Source organism: Gouania willdenowi, chromosome 21, assembly GCF_900634775.1.
Source record: "Gouania willdenowi chromosome 21, fGouWil2.1, whole genome shotgun sequence".
In the NCBI taxonomy this organism is placed as follows: Eukaryota; Metazoa; Chordata; class Actinopteri; order Blenniiformes; family Gobiesocidae; genus Gouania; species Gouania willdenowi.
This window is the reverse complement of record NC_041064.1, coordinates 35,797,324-35,820,243: the sequence shown is the minus strand read 5'-3', so window position 1 is coordinate 35,820,243 and position 22,920 is coordinate 35,797,324. Positions and strand designations below refer to the sequence as shown.

The window sequence follows — 22,920 nt, the reverse complement described above, 5'->3', positions numbered from 1 at the left end:
CAGATTCACTTCCTGAACTGTACTTTAAATGTGGAAGAACCCTAAGCAAAATGTTTGTTGCTATATATTCATCACACAAAGTGACTTACACAGATTTATATTGGAAAATGAATGTCTTTCTATAATATTCACACCTTATGGCAATGCAATCGGTCATTGTAAGAGAATTTACTCCAGCAATTATTCTTTAAATCCTTTAAAGTTTTTTTTAGCACAAACAAACTGTCACATACTGTGAAACTATTACTATGATAAATAATCAGACATACCACCCAGGACTAGTTGTTTCTTTCTACACTACAATCTGCCAGATTTTTTTTATCAGATAAAGACAAAGTGTCAGCCTAATAAATCAATAAATCCAACATCATTTGCTCTAAAAAGAAAAATAAATGTAAAAAGTTGTAATTTCACTTCACCAGACAATGACATTGATTAGCTTGACTGTATACTGGCCTGCATGGGGCCTGGGATACTTTCTATTTTTAATAGTTCTTTGACCAGTGGATGCGTCTCTGACTACTTTAAAACTGCTTGTGTCCAACCAAACTTAAAAAAAACCGGGCTTGGCTTCAACGTCCTAAACAACTATCGTCCAATTTCAAAATTGCCTTTAATCTTTAAATGCTGCAGTAGAGTCTAATAATATCTTTGAAAAGTTTTTTTAATCTGGTTTTGGTCAGAACCACAGCACAGAGAAAGTCACAAATGATATTTTAATGAATGTTGATGCTGGAATGTGCTCAATTTTGGTACTGCTGGTCTTAAAGGAGACATATCATGGTTTTAAATCCTTCCTTTTTACATATAAATCATACAGTTATGGTCTATATAAAGCTGAACTGCAATGCTTGGGTCTGAATTCCTCATTATTATAGCTCCACCCCTTTTCTACCCTTTTCTGATGTGCTTCTGAGAGCAACTCGTTTTGGTGCTGTCTCTTTAAATGCAAATGAGACACTTCATACCCCGCCCCCTCTCCAGGTTGTAGAGGTGACACTCGGTTCAACTCCACCCTGTTCGGCCATTTTTGTAGTTTGATAGAAGAGATACGATTATGTAGCGGTGCAGAAAATGTTTATTCACACGTTATTTACAAAATATCAACAACGTTAGACTTGTCCATCCAGCCTTACATGTTACAGTCAGAGTCTGACCCAGTGGAGCGAGATGAAAATGAAGATGAACCAGCAGAACCCTAACAAGTGAGCTAACGCTAGCACCGAGCTAACGCTAGCGCCAAGCTAACGTCACAAAATGCATTTTAATACAGTCTTTTCGGAGACAAAAACGTCAAAATGAAATGACTAATGAAAACTTTAGACTTAAATTAAATCACGTAGGTCATATCATCAAGGATCTAAAACGAGCACACAGCGCTAACATATGAAGACGGTGCAACTGCTAATGCTAACAAAACAATGACAGGGACGTCTTATCATCACACTTTTTAGCGTTATTTACAGCTTACCGAAGTGCTCTGTTCATCGTCTCCAAAGATAGAAGGAATTGAACCCTCAATCAGACAAAGTCTTTCTGTAAATCCTTCTTTATACTGGTGGAGGTTGATGAAGCAGTCATCATTGAAGTGCTTCACACACACAAAAATGACCTTACCCACAGATGTGGTACATTTCTATAAAAAATAAAACTCAACCAGACACTTTGAAAAGGTTCTGATGCTGGGAGACGGTGTAATGAAGCGTGTGGGTTACTACATCCAACAACCCAACATTTTGACTTATCCTCTCGTAACTTCTGCATCCTTGAGCTTGGACTACAAAATAAAAGCCAGAAATAAAAATGGTGGATTGCTCGAAGTGTTGGGCCTGGAGTCGATGTCTTAATTTGGCAGTTCTACTGCAAATACTGTGACGTAATTGTTCAAACAACGTAATAGAGAATCAAAAAATCGAAACAGATTGAAAAATATGAGCAAAACAGAATATAAAGATATCAACAGAGCACCTGAAGAGATTAATTTGAACTTTTCTGTACTTCTAAACACTCTAAATATACAACAAAATGCATTTAAGGGCTAAAAAAGTGGATTTAACATGATATGTCCCCTTTAAGTGTTGCCTTTGGCACGACTGATCATGGGATTCTTTTATATAGAATGGTACTGCTTTAAACTGGATTTCATCTTATTCGTCAAATAGAAAGTTCTGTGTATCAATTAACAATATCATAGTTCCACGATGTTAAATACGGTGTACCTCAGGGATTGATCCTTGGACCCATTTTATTTTTATGTTCTGTGTTTTAAATGTCACACTAACATACTACTCGTACTAATTCTGATGTCAAAATCAGTATGTAGTGTGTTCACATTAGATAGTATGAAAAGATTGAGTATGTGAGAAATACCAGGATGTATACTATATGGAGACATTTTTTAAATATGTACGGTGGGCATACTAGTCATACTCAAGCTTCCCATGATGCATTGGGAGCTGAATGTAAAATGGTCCTGGGGCCGGCTTCAAGCTAAAAATCAAACATCCTCTTTTCAAAATAAAAGGATCTTTTCTTATCTTCCATTAGTTTTAAACTTGAAATTAACAGGAAGTTTTGTCAGTAGCATCTCGGGGGATCTCTTAAAATTAAGATATGTTGGCATTATATATGTATATGTGAGTTTTATGGATGAAATGAGCACATGTTGATATTCTACTTGGTCTTTCCTCATTTAAAATGTTTTCAGAACTTTCAAAGTAAGGGTGGAGAATCAACAGAGATATTTAGCCTCAGTGTGAACAAAGTTTTTGTCCTTGTAGGTTCCAAATGCATCTTGGGAAACTTGGAAGTGGGAACGCTCATCATCCTAATCATACTTTAAGTATTAAGTAGACAGTGTATACTCATTGAGTTTGTAGTGAAGTGTGCCAACACAGCCATGGTGTTTGTTTTTTCATTGTTATGCTGATGACTCACAGCTGTACCTTTAGATGTATTTACACTAAGAAATCTGTACAATCCCTTAAACTGAATCCAAACAAAACAGAATTATATGCTTATTAAAACCAATTCTGCCACCTTTTGGATTTCTTTCACAACATATTAACCCTGTCACAAAAAATATTGATGTAAATTTTAATAGTAATATAAACTTTGATCATCATGTCACTAAGCTTGTTTAGTCCTGTTTTTATCATCTCAGATCTATAACTTGCATTAAATCGATTTTAAATGATAGAGATTACACACTTTTATTACCTTAATTATTGCAACAGCCTCTACTCATGTCTTACTTTGTCATGACAACAAACTGTACAGAACTCAGGTTTTTACACCTGTTTTAACGTCTTCATATTGGCTCCCTGTTTCTTTTAGAATTTATTTTAAAATACTGTTGATTATATTTACAGCTACGAACCTGTGGGCATTTTAAGACCCTCAGGCAGTGATGAGGTCCATAGGGACCGAGTCTTTTCCATCAGGGTCCCCGAGGGTTTAGAATGACCTGCCTGAGGAAATGAGGACTTTCTGAGACTGTGAATTCCTTTAAGTGGCTTTTTAAAACGCACTTCTACCAGAAAGCATATCCAGATTTCATATACTGTAGATCTTATTCAGTGTTCATTTTATTGGTGTTGATTATTGGCTTTTTGTTCTAAATGTTGTTTATTTTATTGCTTTAAATTTTATTTAAAAACTGTAGGCCACTTGTGTCAAACACAAGGCCCGGAGGCCCTTTAAAGCATTGTGGATATCTCAGATACACCTGTTTAATGAAACTCTACAATATTTGTTTTTTTTGTTTATATCATATGAACGCAGTCATTTTTAATTGCTAGTTGTTTAAAGAACTTTACATTTTTCAACAAATCTTGCAATTTCTCACAAATAATTCCACAAAATTCCTCTAAATTCCACAAAACTTAGTTAGAAAATCAAGAATTTTTAAAGTAAAGAGGACTATAAAAATTATTGTGCAATTGATGTACATTTTTTTTTTTCCTTTTTCCTAAAAACTGTGGCCCGCTTGAAAACAAACTCATCCATATTTGGCTCCTGAACTAAAATGAGTTTGACACCCGTGATGTAGGTGACGGTGGCGTTAAGATTAAGAAAGCTGGCTTTTGTTCGGAAAGTCAGCAGTTCGAATCCGACCTGCGCCATCACTTTTTTATGAACAGCCCTTTAATAAGTGCTTTATGAATAACATTTATTATTATTATTGTTCCCGGTGTTTCACTAACATTTAATTTCGTTCAGATTTGGTTCTTTCTGCGTAATCCCCAAAATAAACATTGTTTTTCCACAACTTTTTAGGGTCAAACACAATAAATCCCAGTAAGGATGAAGTAAAAACTGTTTATGCATCTGTCTACAGGACTCCACATCCCACAATGCAATGCACAAACATTTTCCACCAAAGTCAAAAAGAGAGTGTTTGGACTAAGCTCCTTTTACTTGTATTGGAGTACAACCAAAAAGCTTTAATGTAATTAATGTTAAACTTTATTAAAATGTTTTTCAAAAGTTATTAATGTTGTTGCTATTTTGTTGGCAGGTCACAAAGTCAACGATGGACTGTGGCACACAGTGAGTCTGGACACCAGGAGTCTGCAGATCATTCTGACTCTGGACAATGAACCAGCCTCGTCTATAGAGCAGTGGGAGCAGCTGGAGGCCAGGGGCAGCTTCTTCTTTGGTGGTAGGACCATCACAGACCTTTAGACTCCATCCATGGAAGGTCAAGATCTCTCTGTGTGTGTTTCCTTCATCCAGGCTGTGCCACATCAGGCTGCCAGAACCCTACAGTGGCCTTTCAGGGCTGCGTGCGCCTCATCACCATCAATGATCAGCCCGTCAACTTAAATAATGTCCAACAAGGACATCTAGGGAACTACAACGAGCTTCAGTTTGACACCTGCAACATCAGAGACAGGTAAACTATTAACTGCGCTTTAAATTTGTCATTATCACAGTTTAATTCAAGCTGATTGTCCATCTTCTATATTACTCTCTGTCCACTTCATCCGTTAGTCAGTCCCAGCTCACTCAGGACGCAAATAGAGACAGACAGACAGTCCATACTTTTATTTAGATGGGCACAGTGCACTTTAATGAACATCTATTTAGACAACAATGTTATAGCAACAATGCTAATTAGCATATGCAGTCTCTCACAGGTAAAAAAAAAAAACAGAACACAGTCTTTGTTAAAAGTGCTTTTAAAACACATCCATATAAAGTCTGCTGTGCTTAAGTCCAATGAGTTCATCATGGAAGGACAACTTGCCGAGCCCAGAACGATGTAGTTGGATCATAGGAATATAAATCGATTCATCGATCTAATGGATGAATCGTTACACACTTAATGAATTTATCTATTTTCTACTACTGACTGTTTACAAACCAAAAAATATAATTTGTTGTTATTTGGATTTGTCTTAAATATGGCTTTGAAAGAGTTTGTTACACTGTTTGGACAAATGTGGCCTAAATCCTTAGAAATTTACAAAACAGTTCACGATTTTTACTCTTTTTCCCTTGTCTGCACATGTTGTCAAAGGTCAACACTACAAGAAGTGTAATCTTTAAAACAGCAATGCATGTTTTGTGAGCTCTTCTTCTCTGCTTCATTGTCTACTTCCAAACCATAGAGTTGGATCTGTTGCCCCCTGCGTTCACAGAATTTGTTTGAGTCACAACATATTTGATCCTTTTTTTGTAAACAAAAGAGTTTACATCGACATCTTTAACTTTTCCTGTATTTTTAGAACAACAAAAGCCAGCACAAGTTGTCTATTGGACCTAAAAAGCTGCTAAATTATCTGAAAAGCTGCTAAAAAGCTACTAAATGATCAAAAAAGTTGCTAAATGACCTAAAAAGCAGCTAAATAATAATACACTTTATATAGCGCTTTTTTGGACACTCAAAGTCACTTTACAGAATTAAGGCATTATTATTTCACTCCATACTTAGTGGTGGTAAACTACTATTGTAGCCACAGCTGCCCTGGGGCAGACTGACAGAAGTGAGGTTGTCATAGTGCGCCATCCCCCCCCCCCCCCCCCCCACCCCCCCCCACCACCACCACCACCAACACACTACATTCATACTATGTGGGTGAAATGTCTTGCCCAAGGACACAATGACAGATACCACTTGGGTGACTGCCCCCCCACTGTGGCACCTGGAGTTCATCTGCTCTCCCATCCAACTACTAACCAGACCCAGACCTGCTTAGCCTCTGAGATCTAACCAGATCAGGCTGCTATGGACAAATAGTCTAAAAACCAGGCTGAATGTTTCACTCTAATAGAAAACAATGGGATGTTTACAGACAGTGGGGCCGTGTGACATCATCAATCACATGATTTAAAGATGGAGGAACACAGGCTCTAAAACTGTAAAGCAGTCCTATTTTTAAACTAAATTAATATGGTGCAAAATAATGTGTTTTTTTAGACATAGATCTATTAATAAGGACATTTCAAAGATCAGTGGAGGATCCATTAAAGTTTCTAGTAAATTACTACCAGTCGCTAACGTACAAAGTGAGCAAATGTGCGTTTATTTCGCTAGTTTAAGGCGTACAATGATTAAAACCTTCATCGCTTTAATATTACTCATGCACTCATTGGTAAATGCAGACTTCATGTCCAGTCATGCACTGAATTGCTCTGACTGAACAGTTTCAATGGTTCCTGCTCTCCTGCTTTAATAATGCAACACACGGCACCGTTAATGATGATGTTAGACGCTGCTTTAGTGCTTTCAATGTAATGAATATACAAAGTCAGCTCTCTATCTACCAAGGACAGCAGCCATCCAACATCATCCAGCCTCGTCTATTGTGAGGTGTGACCCCCACCTGAACATTCCACACTGATAAAACTCACTAATGCATCGGTTGGTGAAAGGAAGGCTGACAGAACACAGACATTCATACAATGATCTGCCTCTGATCGCTGATGATGGAGGAGGGAGGACAATAGGGCTTTATCTGAAGGGCTTTCACTCACACACATACACACACACACACATACACACACACACACACACACACACACGCACACACACACACACACACACACACACACACACACACGCTCACACACACACACGCTCACACACACACACACACACACGCTCACACGCGCACTTTCTGTCTCCTTTGTGGTTAACGTCAGAGCAAACATGCTGTGGATCTGAACAGTAACTGTTCAATGCTTTAGAGCACATGTCAAACTCAAGGCCCGGGGCCCGAATCCGGCCCTTTAGTGCATCCAATTTGGCCCGCAGCAGAAAGCAAAAAAAAAAAGAATTTTGGTGTAAATTACTAACTAATTCAGTTGTAGATATCTCTAAATGAATACACAATTTCACTCATTCTGCCTTATTTAGATTACTGTACAGAGGCTTAGGGAAACACCTAAAAAATGTAATTTCAACCTCGTTTCATTCTGGAGAAAAGAACAAATAAATTGTTCATAATGTAGATTTTTTTGGGTTCACACAAATGACTGTTTTTTTAAATCCAAAATTCTGATGTTTTGACTTGTTTGAGCATAAAATAGTGTTTTATAAGCAAGGAATTTTCTGTTACACCAAAAAATATAAAGGAAATGTTTCATGAAATAGAACAGTGGTTCCCAAATGGTGTGCCGTGGCACACTGGTGTGCCGTGAGGCAAGTCCTAGTCTGCCGTGGGATTTTGTGACAACCATACATTTATTGCAATAAACAACCTCACAATAATAATAATTTTTTTATTTAGTACTTTGTATGCACACATTTCATCATACAGAGGCCAACTCTATACCTATTTTTTTAAAAATAAAAGTAAAATAGTTGTCTGTCACATTTTATTTTGCATTAGTTAATAATTATGCACATTTACAGATATTGTACATGATATGAGTGATAAGTGTTATTTTACACATTAGGTGTCCTTTGATGTGCCTTGGACACAAAAAGTTTTGGAACCACTGAAATAGAGGATAATCAAATCTACAGGTTTGCAGAGTTTGTACAACAATGAGAAGTTTCTGTTTCCATCTGTGGAGTTAAACTGTGGAACAGACTGAGTACTGTACTAGAGTGGTTTGCCTCATATCTTACGGATAGGAGCTTCAGTGTGTCAGTCAATCACAACACGTTGAGGTCAGCTGAACTATCCTGGGGTGTTCCACAGGGCTCAGTCCTAGGGCCACTTTGGTTTTTATTGTACCTTCTCCCTCTCGGACAGATACTGTAATTCAGAGGTTCTGTGACGTGTCTTATCACCTGTTCACAGATGACTAACAACTGTACTGCTCATTTAAGATCTCCAGAGTCCACAAACGTACGTCTTTAATGGACTGCCTGTCCCATGTAAAGCAGTGGCTGAGTGAGAACAGTCTCCAATTAAATGGTGACACTCATTGTTGCCCCAACAGTGTCATCCCTGGTATTAAGCAACATCTGGGAGACCTGAGCGTGTCAGTCAAAACCAGTTTGCGAAACCTCAGAGTTATCTTTGATGGCGACATGTTTCTGGTGCAGCATTCAAGACACTTATTAAAGAACTGTTTCTGTGAACTACGTAATGTCACCAAGCTATCAGAAAAAGAGCTGCAGACTATTATTCATGCTTTTGTGTCATCGCGGTTGGATTACTGTAACAGCCTGTTCACCTGTCTAAATAAGAAGGAGATGACCCGCTTACAGTATGTTCTAAACTCTGACCCACACCAACTGGAGAGACCATATTACTCCTGTCCTGAAGTCTCTCCATTGGCTCCCTGTCGCCTTCAGAGTGAAAATGAAAATTCTGGTCCTGACTTTCAGGGCTCTTCATGGACAGGTTCCAGATTATATCAGTGATCTGATCCAGTCCTACACTTCAGCTCAGAGTCTGAGGTCCTCAGGCCAAAACCTGCTAATGGTCCCTCGAACCTGTCACAAAACCCGGGGAGACGGGTGTTTTAAAGCCGTTGTTCCTCGTCTCTGGAATGAACTTCCTCTGTCCTTCTGCTCCCTTGACTGTGTGGAGACTTTTAAAAAGTAGCTAAAGACTTCCTTTTTTAAACGGGTTTTCCAGAGCCAATAGAGATGCTTTTAGGATTGTGTTTTTGATTGTTTTAAATTTCATTGTGTTCACTGTTAAGCACTTTGTGACCTCTGTCTGTGAAAAACGCTATATAAAGAGAGTTTACTTACTTACTAACTTACTAAAGAAATGATTCTTCAAAGGTTGATAAATAATTACCACAAGGTACTCACTTGTTATTTGGAGTAAAAAGTTGCCGGATATGGTACTTTATTTGTAAAAGAGGTATGTTTAATGTAAAAAACAATATATTGCATTGATTCTTTCTTCACATTATAGTTTTCAAAGTGTTAGTAAATTGAGATTTTGTTAAAGTTTGTGTTAGGAAATCTAGATAAGTTTGTACTTCTTCCTGCTCCTTTTTGTTCATGTCAATTAAGATGCATTTAAAAAAAATTTAAAAAAAGATGTGTAAGAATTTGAATTTAAAAATGGTATCACTGAAAAGCCTGGGAATTCTAGAATATACATAATCAACTGTTAACAGTAACAATCTTGGGATGCATTATATGAAACGGACTTTAAAAAAACTAAAAAAAAGCTACGTTTTGATTGTGAAGTTTGTAAAATTCATGTAGAAGATATTAAGTAATTGAATACACAATGTTTAATATGATTTGATATATAATACACCAAAAGAAAAGGTTATTCAATACCAAATTAAGAACATATTGTTACATATCTCATTATGTAATATGTGAAGAGTTATACTGGTTTTAGTGATACCTTAAACTTTGTCATTGTGCAAACTCAGAAATCGTGAAAACGTTTTCTTGGTGGTTCCTGAACTTCCCTAAAGATTCACAACAAACATCTAGTGGAAATATTTATACGTAGAAATGCAAACTACAGCACAGTAATGATTAAATTACTCATTCTCCCGCCCACTGAACTAAAATGTGTTTGACACCCCTGCTTTAGAACCTGTACACTGGTCCAGTTTGTTGGAATGGTTCCTATTGTTCTGGATTTAGTTTCCAAGGCAACCAATCACAATGCATCCCTCATTTGATCCATTTCTAATCCTCCCTCAATGTGACTCATTCCAATCACAGAAACTGCATTGCTAATGTGTGTAGATATATATATATATATATATATATAACATTTGCAGCAGCCAGAGTCACTGATGTCTTGTTCTGTGGTGACAGCCGCGCTGACACAACCATCCAATTACATCTCAGCCGAGACTCTGTCACATATTTTGTGCTAACAAGCTGCCTCCTCCTGTCCCCGCTTGTCGTTACTCCCTCATTACCCAGAATACAGTTGAGACGGCTCCTCACACCCAACCCGACAACCCCCCCAACCTCAGCCCCATGTCTGCATCACACGTTCATTTGTTGCTAAACTGCCCCACAGAAAGAATCACTGTGAGACAGGCTGCTGTTACTGCTGCTGTTACTGCTGCTGCTGCTGCTGCTGCTGCTGCTGTTACTGCTGCTGCTGTTACTGCTGCTGCTGCTGCTGCTGCTGCTGTTACTGCTGCTGTTACTGCTGCTGCTGCTGTTACTGCTGCTGTTACTGCTGCTGTTACTGCTGCTGCTGCTGCTGCTGCTGTTACTGCTGCTGCTGCTGTTACTGCTGCTGCTGCTGCTGCTGCTGCTGCTGCTGCTGCTGCTGCTGCTGCTGCTGCTGCTGCTGCTGCTGCTGCTGCTGCTGCTGTGAAATCCCTTATCGGGAATGACACAATGATTAATGGATTCTGTTTTTAGCTTGTTTTTTGGTTTAGTTTGTTTTCCCGCTGTGAACTACAAACATCTGAAAGAAAACAAAAACCAGCATCTTAACTATCAAACAATAACACACTGTTGTTTTAATGGACCTAGAGTTTGGCCACTTGACATTGGCTTTCAGTCTGTTTCTCTTTTAATAAAAGTCATTTATCAGAAACAGTTTCACTGGGACTGTAAGTCAAATAAGGACAGAGTCATGGTTGTAAAGCTAAAAAGACAGAAGCCATTTATTTCTTCTGGTTCTTCATCAGACAACGAGGACAGTGATTGGTTGACTCCGTTTTTGTTCTATTTTCTTCCTAGTATTCCCCGTGATATCACCTCACTCTGCCAAACGTTCAATTTCGTCCGTGATCAATCTGTGTTAAGATGCGTTCACACCGACACCATGACTTCAGTGACTGTAGTTGCTTAAATCGCCCATGATGAGTCGCTTAATCAGAATCGCATTTTGTCTCGCTTTGTCTAATATACGAGATATATACTGTATATAATGCGACACAGTCACTCGAAGTCGCTTGAAAAGTTCAACATTTTCAACTATAAGCGACTTCCAACGGCTCAATCGCGCGAGTCGCGTCACTTGAAGGTAGGTTGTTTGACGCTGCGTCATTGGCATTGGTTGTGAATGTAATCTAGTCACTAAAGTCGCATTCGGTGTGAACGCACCTTTAAGGCTAAAACATTCTCAAGCAGAATGTACACAGAGCGGACACCGTGGAGGTCGGCCAGGCCAGTTAAGTGCAAAGCTCAAGTTTTATGACCGCACTGACTCTGCTCCACGTACATGGAGTCACACAAAAAAATGGTCGACATGTAGTTTTTACATCGACCCACAATAAATATAACAGTGACCTGCATTTCATGGCCTGGTGAAACAGAGTAGGAGAGATGAAGACGAGCTAGGACTGTACCGACACCTTTAAAACACGTCCCAGAAAGAGTATAAGGACTATGTAGTGTACCTGACAATGAAACTCTGATGAGTGCTGACATTCCACCCGGAGTCTGCCCCGCCTACGTTCCGCCTGAGTATGTTTGGTCCTTAAACCTGAAAATAAACATCTACCATTATTTTGCAGCAACTTTCAGTGAAAACACCAGAAATGTGTTGGAGTTTTTGGGTCAAACACAGAAAAAATCACAGTAAAGATGTGTTCACACCAAACGTGACTTCAGTGATTCTGGCGACTAGACCATATTCACAATCAGTGTAAATAACGTGACATCAATGACCTCCCTTCAAGCAACGGGACCGACGGGACCTGCACGATCTGAGTCACTGGAAGTTGCACAAAGTTGACAATTTTTAACTTTAAAATCGACTTCGAGTGATGCCGGGTCACGACATCCAACAAGTTTTTCCCTACGTCAGTCCTCTGGTCAACAAAAGAGCGTGACAATGTGCAAGCGAATCATCACAGGCGATTTAAGCAACTATAGTCGCTGAAGTCGCATTAGGTGTGTACGCACATTAAGAAAAAAGTAAAAACGTTTCTATGCATCATTCTTCAGGATTCCACATCCACAATGCAATGCATCAAACCTTTCCGACAGTGGAGGTCAAAACAAACTTTCTAGTGGCAGTTTGAGCCTTTTTTTCAAGAGAGTGATTTTGTATCTATTGATCCATGAGGCCTAAACTATGTCCTTATCTGTAAAAAAAAAAAAATTGGTTCTGAACTTAATATCAGTAAAGCGTAATGGTCTGTATTTGAACTCTCCTCTGTATAGTGTCCAGGCCTTTTGAAGTCATCCATGGACTTGTTTGTAGTGACTATATTTCAGTGCTGCACTGATCAGCTCCTGCAACCTTTCATTTGACCTTTTTCTTTCTGGTTCCCATTGTGCCTTTTTCCCTCTGTCCTTTAGTTGTGAGGAAAGGGTTATTAACCTGGATGGGACCTATAGTGGCCTTTATTCTCTGTGCTCGTTTAAACTTCACGCCTGGCTTTATGTGCTCAGGGCTCTCCTGCAGGTCTGCTGCACTCATTTTATTACTTATAAGAGCAGCTGTGAGCACAACAATAGAAAGCTTGATGGTAATTAAACCAAAGGCTGCAACCTTATCCGAGCTGCGGCCGCTCCGCTCCGCTGCAATTAATGGCTAAAAGATGAGTGTATGAAATTATAGATGCATGCTTGAAAGGTTGGCAATTATGTGAAACTTTAGAAGGCTCAAGGAAGGGACTATTAATCATAGGAGTTTGGTTTGGAGTTTCTTTGAAGTGCTTATTGAACTCAGTTCCTGTAAACATAACCTCCAGTCTGACATTCATGAGCGCTGGTATTCCTTTTACATTCCCATCGGAGCAGACGGAGCAAGGATACGGGAATACATAACAATACCGTCACATTTCTTTTTGATCACTCTTCCCACTGCTAATAGGACAACTGGATCCTGCTTACCTCCCACTATAGCACTGCTCCTCCTGTTATTTTTACATTTGCATTTGTGTGACCTCCTGTTTGTCCGACGATGACACATTGTTTCTCATTATGAACACTTCTAAACACACTCATTAACGCTTCAGTTGCTGCTCTGACATGTTTTGTCACCAGAAAAATGCAGATCAAAGTGTTGCTGGAGTGTTTTGAGCGTCAGCGTGTGCAGCGGTTTACAGCTGAGGCAGCTTAGTGATGAATCTATGGAAACAGCCTCGCACTGTTGTCATCAGAGCCTCAAAAGCTCATTATACATCCTCATGTTAGCTCAGTGTCAAATATTCAATCATACCACAACCACCCCTCTAACGGGATCTCACATGGAAATGTCACCCTGTTCTATTTATGTATATTACGCATTTTTTTGTGCTGCGCTGCATGACTTTCAAACTTAAAAGGATCCTCCACTGTTTTTACAAATTTGGCCTAAAATCTTTGAAATGTACTTATTACAAGATCTGTGTCTTATAAAACACATTATTTTGCACCATATTCATTTAGTTTCCTTTTAAAAATGGGACTACTTTACAGTTTTAGAGCCTGTGTTCCTCCATCTTGAAATCATGTGATTGATGATGTCACACGGCCCCACTGCCTGTAAACATCCCATTGTTTTCTATTGGAGTGAAGCATTCAACCTGATTTTTTGGAGCTTTTTACATCATTCGACAGCTTTTTAGATCATTTAGCAGATTTCTCAGTCAAAATGACAACTTTTGGTTGCTCTAAAAAGCCAGGAAAAGTTAAAGATTTTGATGTAAACCTCTTATTTACAGAAAGATGATAAAAATAGTAAATCACAGACTGTTGAAGGACTCCCACCCAATAGGACTTCTATCCTCAGGGTTTTGTGTCTTCAACAGTCTGTGATTACTCTCTAGCACACTGTTTAAGGGATAGTAAAGGTCCCTTAGAAGAGCTCTTCTTCTCTGCTTCATTGGCTACTATGAAAAAGAGGTTTACATCCTCATCTTTAACTTCTCCTGTTTTTTTTTTTTTTGAGCAACCAAAAGCATCACAAGTTGTCATTTAGACTGAAAAAGCTGTAAATGATCTAAAAATTTCCTAAATGATCTAAAAATCAGGCTGAATGCTTCACTTCACTTTACAGGCAGTGGGGCCATGTGACATCATCAATCACGGGATTTTCAGTTGGAGGAACACAGGCTCTAAAACTGTGAAGTAGTCCTATTTTTAAAAGTTAATTGAATGAATATGGTGCAAAATAATGTGTTTTATTAGACATAGATCTACTAACATTTCAAATATTTTAGGCCAAATGTGTAAAAACAGTGGAAGATCACTTTGATGTGTCTTCGATTGGAATTTATTTAGCTTCAGTCAGGGGAACACCACTACATCACTACTTAGAGATGAGCAGCACGTAAAATATGAAGAAATTGTGTCCATTTCTTGGTGCGTCTGGGCTGGTCCATCATCATCATCATCATCATCATCATCATCATCATCCATCATCCATCATCATCATCATCATCATCATCATCATCATCGATGTGCCGTGACCACTAGGGTTGGGTAGGCACGTTGCAAATGGAGACCACCAATGACAATTTCATATGTTTCTGCTGGCAAGTGTTAATTCAATTCAAATCAATTTTATTTGTATAAAGCAATTTCCAACAAAGTCATCTAAATGCGCTTATCAAAATATAAAATTCATAATAAGAAAGAAAAAACCCAATAAGATCCACATGAACAAGTGTTTAGACATCTATCAAAATCATCATCATAAACACCATTAAAGAAACATAAACAATTATTTAATATAGCCTCCATACTCTCCCAACATGATATACTGTATCTCATGACACGACAGCACATCTGTTGTTTGTGTTGGAAACACAGAAACGTGGACAAAATAAAACAACAACAACTCAAAACAGCCTCAGTGAGGAGCATCCACAAAGTCAATCCTTCCTTTTGTTCCATTCACTGTAGAAAATACCAACAATGTTCTGACCTTACCTTTGCTGAAGGTCTGGTAACTCAGGTGTTGGTCTCCATCTTTTAAAAGCTGTCGTTTTTCCTCAAAACATAGTTTCTCTATCATCTCTAGCTCTGTCATCCTGACTGTAGTGTTATCCCGCCCACTAGCTAGAGAACGTAGCAGCAGCGGTCACGTGGGATCAATTCACTAATGCACTGTGAACTTATGTATAGCATTTAGCATAGGGCGATTACGTCCAAAGGCACTTCTCTACGCTGCCTTTGGACGTAAATGGTTGTCATCTTGGGGAACTGACTGCGCATGCGCAAACACGTAAAAACACGCAATGGGAACAGAAGAGCAACGTGCCTTTGGGAGGGGGCGTGGCCTCCCTCTGCCTTACAGCGGAGTGAGACTGTGCAGCTGTTCCAGGAAATAGCGCTGTTTAGTCATTTGGGCTATGAAACGCACAGAATGCTGACACTCAAACTTATAGGTACTGTAGCTTATTGGAAATGGAAAAATAAATAATTTATAATTGTATTATAATTAAAACAAATAATCAAAGTATCAATTCACCCTTGGGTAGGCACTGCCTACCCTGACGGCATGTCACTGATCATCATCATCATGAATTAAAAACACTATTTTTGCTGTTATTTTGTGTATTTCTCTGTCATTTTATGTATTTTTGCATTAACTGCAAATATGAGCTGTACAAATATAGTCTGAGGGCCACATGTGGCCCCCGGGTCTTAGGTTTGACAAGTGATCTAAGGGAAGGGTTCTCAACCTTGGGGTCAGGACCCCATTTGGGTTCAGGAGACATTGGAAGTCTCCAGATGCCTTCAAGAAATTGAAAATATATTTTAAATAGTTGAGCCCATTTTTTCCTACTTTTTCTGCAACTACACCAAACTTGCCACATTTTTAACCTATTTTCATCACTTTTTCTCGCCTTATTTTTACTCCTTTTAATGCATTTTTGCTACATTTCTGACACTTCTCCATCACATTTCAAGACTTTTTCTGCACTTACAAACATTTTTCACCACTTTTTCCACCTAATGTCACATATGTTGACCATTTATTGTCAATTTTAACTTCTTTTCACTATATTTCATGCTTGTTTTTTCTCATTTAACCACATTCACAAGTTTTATCTTTCTATCTCCTGTTTTTCAGGTGTCTTCCAAACCTGTGTGAACATGGAGGACGCTGCTGGCAGTCCTGGAGCTCTTTCTCCTGCGACTGCTCGGGGACGGGCTATTCTGGAGCTACCTGTCATACCTGTGAGCCTTCATGCTGCTGTATTAGTCCTCTACGTGTACTTCTGTGGGATTCATTGTGTCGATTGATACTCTCTGTAGACAAAGTGTCACCTGATGCTGCTGATGTGTGATATCACATTGTCTAGAAGAGTCAAAAATACCTTCACACTCCAGGATATTACACTCTGGTGTCAGAGCCAGTGTTCATTTCGTTGACTCAAAATTGTCGTCAGAGTTTTTGTCGACTACATTTTTTAAGTTGCGCAACTTTGACTAATTAAATCATTATTATATTTTAAATATATGTGAATGAAAAATATATCAAAATTTGTTGATATTTTCATCAACTCATAAAAACTAAACTCTAATGTTCACATTGGACGAAATCAACCATAACAAAGCTTATGTTTTGGAAGCTATCCAATCAAAACGACTTTAGTTGCGTGAAAGGCGGGACAAGCTGGTAAATGATCCAATAGGAGGTGAGCTGTCTGTTAGGTGGTCACATCAAATCTGTCTGTGTATTTACAAATATTAAACCATCCCATATAAGGTTGATCAATGATAATTTATACATATAGGCTGACATTACGCTGCTTTCTGTCATGAATAAGGTGTCATGGAGGCTGTCATTAAGTGACATTTGATAAATTATGACACATTTGGAGCTATGTTGGCATTTTTTGGGTGAGGTGGAGGGATCTAGTGGGGTTAGGTAGGGTTAAGATTAGGTAGGGTTAGGGTTCGGACTAGGTACGGTTAGAAATAGGTAGAGTTAGTTGTTAGGGTTAGGATTAGGGATTAGAGCAGGTGTCTTTGACTCTTTTGTAAAGGCTCCCTATACAGGTGCTGGTCATATAATTAGAATATCATGAAAAAGTAGATTTATTTCAGTAATTCCATTCAAAAAGTGAAACTTGTATAATGTATACATTCATTTCACACAGACTGACATATTTCAAGTGTTTGCTTATTTTATTATTGATGATTATAACTGACAACTAATGAAAATTCCAAAGGGAATTCATCACAGATTACCGTTATGCCTCGCACAATTCGATTAGGGGCCCTTTTTTTGGCACTTTCCATTAAAGTTGTTTTGTCATTTATTTGTGACTCAAATATTGCGACAGTTGGAGGTACCGAATTATTGACACATACCAATATATGAATGGGGCCCAATACTTCGTATGTGCCACGGGGGCACCAGGGGGCTCCCGGGGGCCCCATTTTTTTACTCAGTGAAACCGTGTCATTTGACTGAATTCTCGAGAACGTGGTAGTGCTATATGGCGCGGAGACGTTATGCGGCCTGGCCATAGTTCATCCAAACGTGTTTCTTCATTTTTTTATGAGGTCAAACCTGTGTTTCTTTGGTGTTTAAAGCACTTGTGAGTCGACAGCATTGTTCACACTCAGCTCTGTATGTATTGGTGATTATTCAGTTGACTAAATCTAGACTATAACTGTGATTGTCCTGATGACTAAATTTAGACTAAAACTATTCAGAATCTGACGTCTCCGTCTCGTTCTGAGTGGTAGCATTTTTTATTTATTTTATGATGAAGTCAAACCTGTGTTTCTTTGGTGATTAAATCACATGTGAGTGTAGAGCAGTCTTCACACCATCCTCAGGCCTTTTTCACAGCTCTGTATGCGTTGGTAATTATTTCCTGCTTATGTCAGGATTCATAAATCACTGCAGTAGCTTTTAACGTGTGTTAATTACATGTTTAGTGGATCTGAAATGTTTGGGCAAGCGCCGACTTTGGCAATAATGTGAATTCATTTTCAAACTCCTGCAGGAGTTCAGTGAAATGATTTATTACTTAAATCAGTGGAATCCCTTTGTGCCTGGAGCAGAGCTTTAGGTGATGTAGTGTTAGATGCAGCCGCAGCAGAGGTGGTGACTGTGCTTCAGGAGGTTCTCACTCATAGGCAGAGTTTGAGATTGTTTCCAGGGGGGGTAAAAGAAAAAATAGATTAAAAAGGCGGTATTATGCTATTTTTCACCCATCTCCATTTGTTCTAAGAACCCCAACAACTAGTATTTAAGGTTTATTTTCCCAAACTTGCCTGTTTTCCAGAGTTTTAGCCTCTGAAAAGTGACTTTCTGAGCAGTTCTAAAAAACAGGCTGTTTTGGGGCCTATTTATACATAGTGGGCTTGTCTGTAGACACTGGCTCTACACAACAGCTGATCACTAGTGATTTTCTTTTGCTATCCACACACTCTTCTTATTGTTTTCACCTAAAAAACTGCATATTACAGTAAAACACATGGATATTTAAGTGGCTATTGTGATTGTGAGTCAAACACTGTTTCTGGGTGTGTGTGGCGCAGCAGCAGCAGCATAGTCAATCAGCTGAGTCAGCTGCTTCAAACACTCTCCAGAACTGCTACATTGCTTTCTTCTCCTCATCTCCACTACTTATTACAGGAATAGTTCATTTAAGGTGATAGTCCACTGTTCTGTCCAACCACTGCGTTGCATTTGGTCACAAACACGTCAGATCAAGTCGAAGGTGAAACGAGGCAATATAACAGGTACTAAAAATGGAACTTCTGTCGGACACCGGAGCATGACGCATCAATCGGCACAGAGCAATGAAGCTAAACAGGAAATTAATAAAATATTGGGTTACTTTTCAAAATGAAAAACACTTCAGATTGTATTTCAAGTAAATACATCACCAAAACGTCATAATGTGTGAAACAAAACAAATTGACATTCACTATATTGTTTCCTCTCATACTGTTCTCACGCGATTATATAAATATTGTGAGAACTCCTTTGTCTCGTGACGTCACAGTCGTCCGACCAGAGTGCACCGTGTGCACTCAAAACGCAACCGGTGAGGAGTACCAGATGGCGGACAGCGGAGCAAAACCAGATAGGTGCCGTGGCACAGCGGAGACATATCCAGTGGAAACTCCCAGTCAGAGTCCAGAGCACCAATCACTCCTAAACAAACCTAACGCACTGATTTAACAACTTTATGCTGTTTAATCTTCTATTACAAACTGGCTGACTTTTACTGCATCCACACTGCTGCTGCTGCTGCTGTGGTCTCTCTCTCTCTCTCTCTCTCTCTCTGCAGGGTGCATCATGACAAAATGAGTGATCAGAATGATTCTGTGCGAGCAAAAACAATTTAATGTTCACAGTTTCATTATTCCACCTGGTTTAATGTGACAGAGCTTAATTTTGTGGTGGCATGAAGCTTCTGAAACTGGGAAAAATCCAGAATTTAGCCACGTCATTGTTTCAGCGTGAGAAAAAAGTAGCGGCTTATATTCCGGAAATTACAGTATGTATTTTCCTGTGCGTCATGCATTTCACAGCATACCCCAAGCTATAAAACGATTCTAAAAAGTCATTTTAATCTGTTGTTTTAAAGGTGCACATATTTTGTTTATTGGTAATACATTTAACACATTTTTTGTTATATACATTTCCACTACAGGTTTTCTTTAAATCAGGGGTTTTCAGCTGATCTCACCCTGGGACCCACATTTTTACACGGTCATCAAATCGCGACCCACTTTTTTTTAGAATTCAACCAACCAAATGTAGTTTTTCAAAAATAGCTTTTGAAAACACACACAATTTTTTTTAAGACATCAATCTATATATTTTCATGTGCAATATGCATTTCACAGTATGCCGTTCTTTCAAAATAAAAGTCCAACATGAGAGATATTATGTATTTAATTATTTTTGACTAGCTCACTTTTGGATCCCAACCCACCAGTTGAGAATCACTGTTTGGTGTTATCCCTGTAGTTTTTCACCAGTGTCTGCTCTAATCACCCCAGACTTTAACACATCGCCCTCTTTGCTCTTCACAGCCATCTATGAACCTTCCTGTGTGGCCTACAAGCTGCTGGGAAGCTCCTCTGGATTCTACTCCATTGATCCTGATGGGAGCGGCCCCCTGGGGCCCACTCTGGTCTACTGTAACATGACAGGTGAGTTCACCATGGTGCTGGTGCTGCATCATTGATCTGCATCGCTGACACTTCAGTCCAGGGTTCAGTGAATCCACATTTCTCCATCCATCCATCAATCATGTGTGACCACATGGTGAGAACAGGGTCACCTCGTGATGGAGGGAATCTACTCTGACATTTAGCAGAAGGTGTTAGGACCCTGGGGACGTGACCCGTGCGTCTAACACAGGGATGTCAAACTCATTTTAGTTCAGGGTTCAAATACAGAGCAGTTTGATTCCAAATGGGAAAAGAAGGAATTCCAACTTTAATGTGCTCCAGTTTGCACTTCCACACATGAATTATGTTTAAAGTATGTAAAAAAGTAAATAATATAATAATAAGTCACAGAGATCTGCAGGATCTGTACTTAAATGTCCAATTTTTAACTTATGGAAATGTTGTGGAATAATTTAAGTGAAGTTTCAGGATTCTGGAAAACATTAGTACTTTTAAAAAAGCAAATATTGTGGAGTTTTATTGAATGTGTGTATTTGGAAGTACTGACATATCTACAATTGCATTAGTTGGTGATTTACACACTAAATCATTTATTCTTAAAGGGCCCATGTTACACTAAATGTACTTTTCTGTGCTTTAAACATCATAAAGTGCTATTTGAGCTTCATACACATGCCCAAAGTGTTTTTTTTCATTGATTCCCTCAATCAATAGTTAGAGGGTGATTTGCTCTTTTCTTACTGCAGGGCGAGCACAAACACCTCGCTCCAATTTGATGACGCGTTCCCACTTTGATGACGAATTTGACACAGCACTGAGCTGGAGAAGCCGCGCCTCCAGGAAGCTCTCTGCCGTGATTGACATGTAAACAGACACGCCCACAAAGGTGAGCATTTCAGCGTCCTTCGCACAGTGCTATGTATGTATTTTCTACAGTCTATGTATGTACCGGCGAACGCCCCGCCCCCACGCTCTGTTTCATGTTTATAAAGCAGTATGAGCTCAGCTACGGAGTGGGTGGGAGGAGAGCGGGCCGTCCTCTGGCCCTACGTCACCGTGCGGGGAGGAGGAAGTCAGTGTCCCATCTATAGACACGCCCACTCATGAATATGCATAAGTAGGACGTAACTCAGCCTGTTTGTGTAGAGTTTTTCAAAAAAGTGACTTTTCAAAGAATAAAACTGGAAAACAGGTGAGTTTGGGAAAATAAACCTTAAATACTTTGTTTTTGGGGTTCTTAGAACAAATGGAGATGGGTGAAAAATAGCATGATATGGGACATTTAACTCTTTAACTTTCAGTGCCATTGATGTAATATTACTTCAATTACGTTTTTTTACGGCGATTACTAGTAAACACCCTGGCGGAGGTCCCTCATCAATATCTAAGCTGTAATGTGATGTAGTAACCAACTGTGCCCTGAAGGTGGCAGCAGTGCACCTTTGGATGAGAGATTATCCACTGATGCTACCATTAGCTAAGGAGGAAGAAGCAGGGATGTGTGAGATTATGGCGCTATGAAGTGATATTGTGACGTATCCAGCAGCTCACAGCACCACATACTAACGCAGAACATGTGGACCTGAGTAGATTATTGATAATGTTGCGATGGTGAGATAAAACCATCAACTTACCGAGCTAAACGGGTCTCTGCGTGTCAGGAGGAAGAGGCAGTTACGTCTTTGTGATTGATGGAGGGAGGGGCAGAATAATAATACTTTTGCAATCAAAGGACTTGTCTCAATGTTGTTGTTGTTGTTTTAGAAGGAAACCAATGTTCAGATGTTATGGTTTTTAATAAAGCAAAAATAAAAAAATTGCTTCAAAGTCACTGACAGATTTTTTTAGAAAAATCCTGTTTTCTTGGCTTTTTGCTCTGAAACTGGTGATTTATGTAAAATTTGCTCTATTCAATGGGTGATTAAGGGAGAACTACGCAAGCTACAAACATTTTTTATTTGTTTTGATGAAAGTAGAGACTTTAATCGTTCATATTCAGATTTCAGATTGTCTTAGTACAAAATATTCTGTGGGTATTTAAAAATCAGTCAAAATGCTCTAAAATGGCTGGCCCTGAATGAGTTAATCTACTTCCGACTGTGGAAATGATCAGGGCACGGAAATTTGACCATCTGATCCGAGGGCAATATTATCAATGTTCATGTTAGCATTAATTTTGTGTATCTTTCTATCAACAAGTGTGTGTTTGTTAATTACCTTCGCGAAGTGCAGAGCGGAAGGTTATGTTTTACCCTGCATTTATGTTTGTCTGTTATCAAGATAGATACCTTGAAAGGCTATGAATGGATTTGGATATAATTTTCAGGAAATGTTGACAATGGGACAAGGAACAGGTACATTTTGGTGATGTTCTGGATTACCAAAAATCAGAATCAGAATTCCTTTATTAATCCTAGGGGGAAGTTGCTTAAAAATGAGAAAATACCAACAAATAGGAAAATAGGAGCTGTGCCTGAGCCTGCTCCTTTAAGTGCAGTGGCTTATGGGTAATGTAG

At 39.0% G+C, this 22,920-nt stretch overlaps 1 protein-coding gene across 1 annotated transcript in view; it reads left to right on the top strand.

Moving 5' to 3' along the window:
- LOC114455403 (contactin-associated protein-like 5) overlaps positions 1-22,920 on the top strand; it is a 202,589-nt gene that overhangs the window by 118,024 nt on the left and 61,645 nt on the right. Inside the window, exons 9-12 of the mRNA XM_028436622.1 lie at positions 4,520-4,663; positions 4,738-4,897; positions 16,365-16,471; positions 20,303-20,422. Of these exons, the coding sequence (XP_028292423.1) occupies positions 4,520-4,663; positions 4,738-4,897; positions 16,365-16,471; positions 20,303-20,422 (531 nt within the window). The remainder of the gene's footprint in view (positions 1-4,519; positions 4,664-4,737; positions 4,898-16,364; positions 16,472-20,302; positions 20,423-22,920) is intronic.